Raw genomic sequence first — 1,778 nt, 5'->3', positions numbered from 1 at the left:
TGCTAGCCTAGCTGTTAGCCTGGCTGTTAGCCTAGCTGTTAGCCTCACTGCTAGCCTAGCTGTTAGCCTGGCTGTTAGCCTGGCTGTTAGCCTCACTGCTAGCCTGGCTGTTAACCTGGCTGTTAGCCTACCTGTTAGCCTGGCTGTTAGCCTGGCTGTTAGCCTCACTGCTAGCCTGGCTGTTAACCTGGCTGTTAGCCTAGCTGTTAGCCGAGCTGTTAGCCTGGCTGTTAGCCTGGCTGTTAACCTGGCTGTTAGCCTAGCTCTGCAGTTCCTGACCAGGCTAGCAGTACACTGAAAATCACCATGGTAACTGATGTGTTGCTGCTCTGAATCCAGGTTTAATTTATCCAGGAAATCCAGTTAATCCTGGTTTTCTGTGCTGTCCTGGTTTGTGGAGCAGTCCTCTGATGAAGGTCTGGACTGACCACCTCTGGTCTTCCTCAGGAGCTTCGATGTATTTCTCCGTTGCTCCTGTAGTTGGTTCCACATTCAGACGTCACTGACATCATTTCCCTCCAGGCTGAGCTTCATCCTCATCTTCCTCTCTGAGCAGCAGCAGCAGAGCCCTGATGTTCGCTAGATGTTTCCTCTGGCCTCGGGCCATGAAGGAGGCTCATCAGGAACCAGACAGACAGGATGTTCCACCAACGCTCCTCCTGCTCTGATTTCATTTTCATTTGTTTATAGAAACAATTTTGCTTTGAATCAACAGTTTCCCTCCTTCCTCAGCTGCAGCCATGTCTCTGGGTGAGCACGGGTCGGACTCGGCGCCATTCTTCTCCTCCGACAGCGAGGCCGAGGCTCCAGAGGAAGGAGCCGACAGGCGGCCGGAGGAGGAGGAGTCTCCCAGCGGGGTGTCCAGCTCCCGGGCGCTGCTGACCGTCTTCATCCTGTGCTACATCAACCTGCTCAACTACATGGACCGCTTCACCGTGGCAGGTAGGACCTCGCTGCACCTCCACCTGCTGCTCCTGCTGCTCCACACAAACACCTGCTGCTTCCTCCCAGTCCAACTCGGCCCGCACACCAGAACCAAACTAGAGAAGACTTGTGGGCCAGGCTGCTCCACAGAGTCAGATCTGACCTGAAAGGTCAGAGGTCACCTGCATCAGGCTGCAGACAGGAGCACATCTCAGTACCGTCCCAAACAGAACCCAGGCGCTGGTTCCTGCTGTGTGATGAAGGACTCCTCCTGCTTCCTGAAGTGGATCTCTGGATGTTCTTCTTCAGCGGTCTTACTCATAGCCCCAGGACTCGAACCAGAGCTTTTGAGTCGGATTTATCAAACAGAGACTAGTTCTGGGTTCAAATGTGGGTCCGAGGTTCTGGATGCGGCTGACATGGGCTTAAGGAACCAGGTGGCATCCTCCGGTCCGGGTTTGATTCTGATCCAGCTGTTTTGTTCTTCCAGGGGTTCTTCCAGACATCGAGCAGTTCTTCAGGATTGACGATGGAAAGTCGGGCTTACTGCAGACAGGTGAGGGGACAGATCCAGAACCTCATGGACCCTGATTGGTCCAATTCTGGTCTGAAAGAGGGACCAGCAGGTCTGGTTAGGGCCCAGACTGGGAGCTCCAGGTCAGGTCTAAATGCCTCCACTGAGGATGTGGTCCACTGTCCATCGGATGGACCCACGGCTTATCCAGAACCAGAATATGAACCGGTCCGACTTGTCTGATGGATCCCCGGTTCTGCTGCTTCCTCACCTCGTTTTTCTTTAAAGCTCATATCATTGTCTGCAGCAGCAGACCTGCAGCAGCATGTCAGTGCAGAGG

The 1,778-nt window shown here is 54.0% G+C and overlaps 1 protein-coding gene across 2 annotated transcripts in view; it reads left to right on the top strand.

The window, feature by feature from the left end:
* The window catches only part of spns1 (spinster homolog 1 (Drosophila)), a 14,476-nt gene that overhangs the window by 5,734 nt on the left and 6,964 nt on the right, over positions 1-1,778 (top strand). For both annotated transcript variants that reach the window (XM_015392987.1, XM_015392979.1), the window contains exons 2-3: positions 733-942; positions 1,415-1,480. In XM_015392987.1, the coding sequence (XP_015248473.1) occupies positions 741-942; positions 1,415-1,480 (268 nt within the window). In that variant the 5' untranslated portion in view covers positions 733-740. The remainder of the gene's footprint in view (positions 1-732; positions 943-1,414; positions 1,481-1,778) is intronic.

This window comes from Cyprinodon variegatus, unplaced genomic scaffold (genome assembly GCF_000732505.1).
Source record: "Cyprinodon variegatus isolate N-32 unplaced genomic scaffold, C_variegatus-1.0 Scaffold24, whole genome shotgun sequence".
In the NCBI taxonomy this organism is placed as follows: Eukaryota; Metazoa; Chordata; class Actinopteri; order Cyprinodontiformes; family Cyprinodontidae; genus Cyprinodon; species Cyprinodon variegatus.
This window is presented reverse-complemented; position numbering and strand designations above follow the sequence as displayed.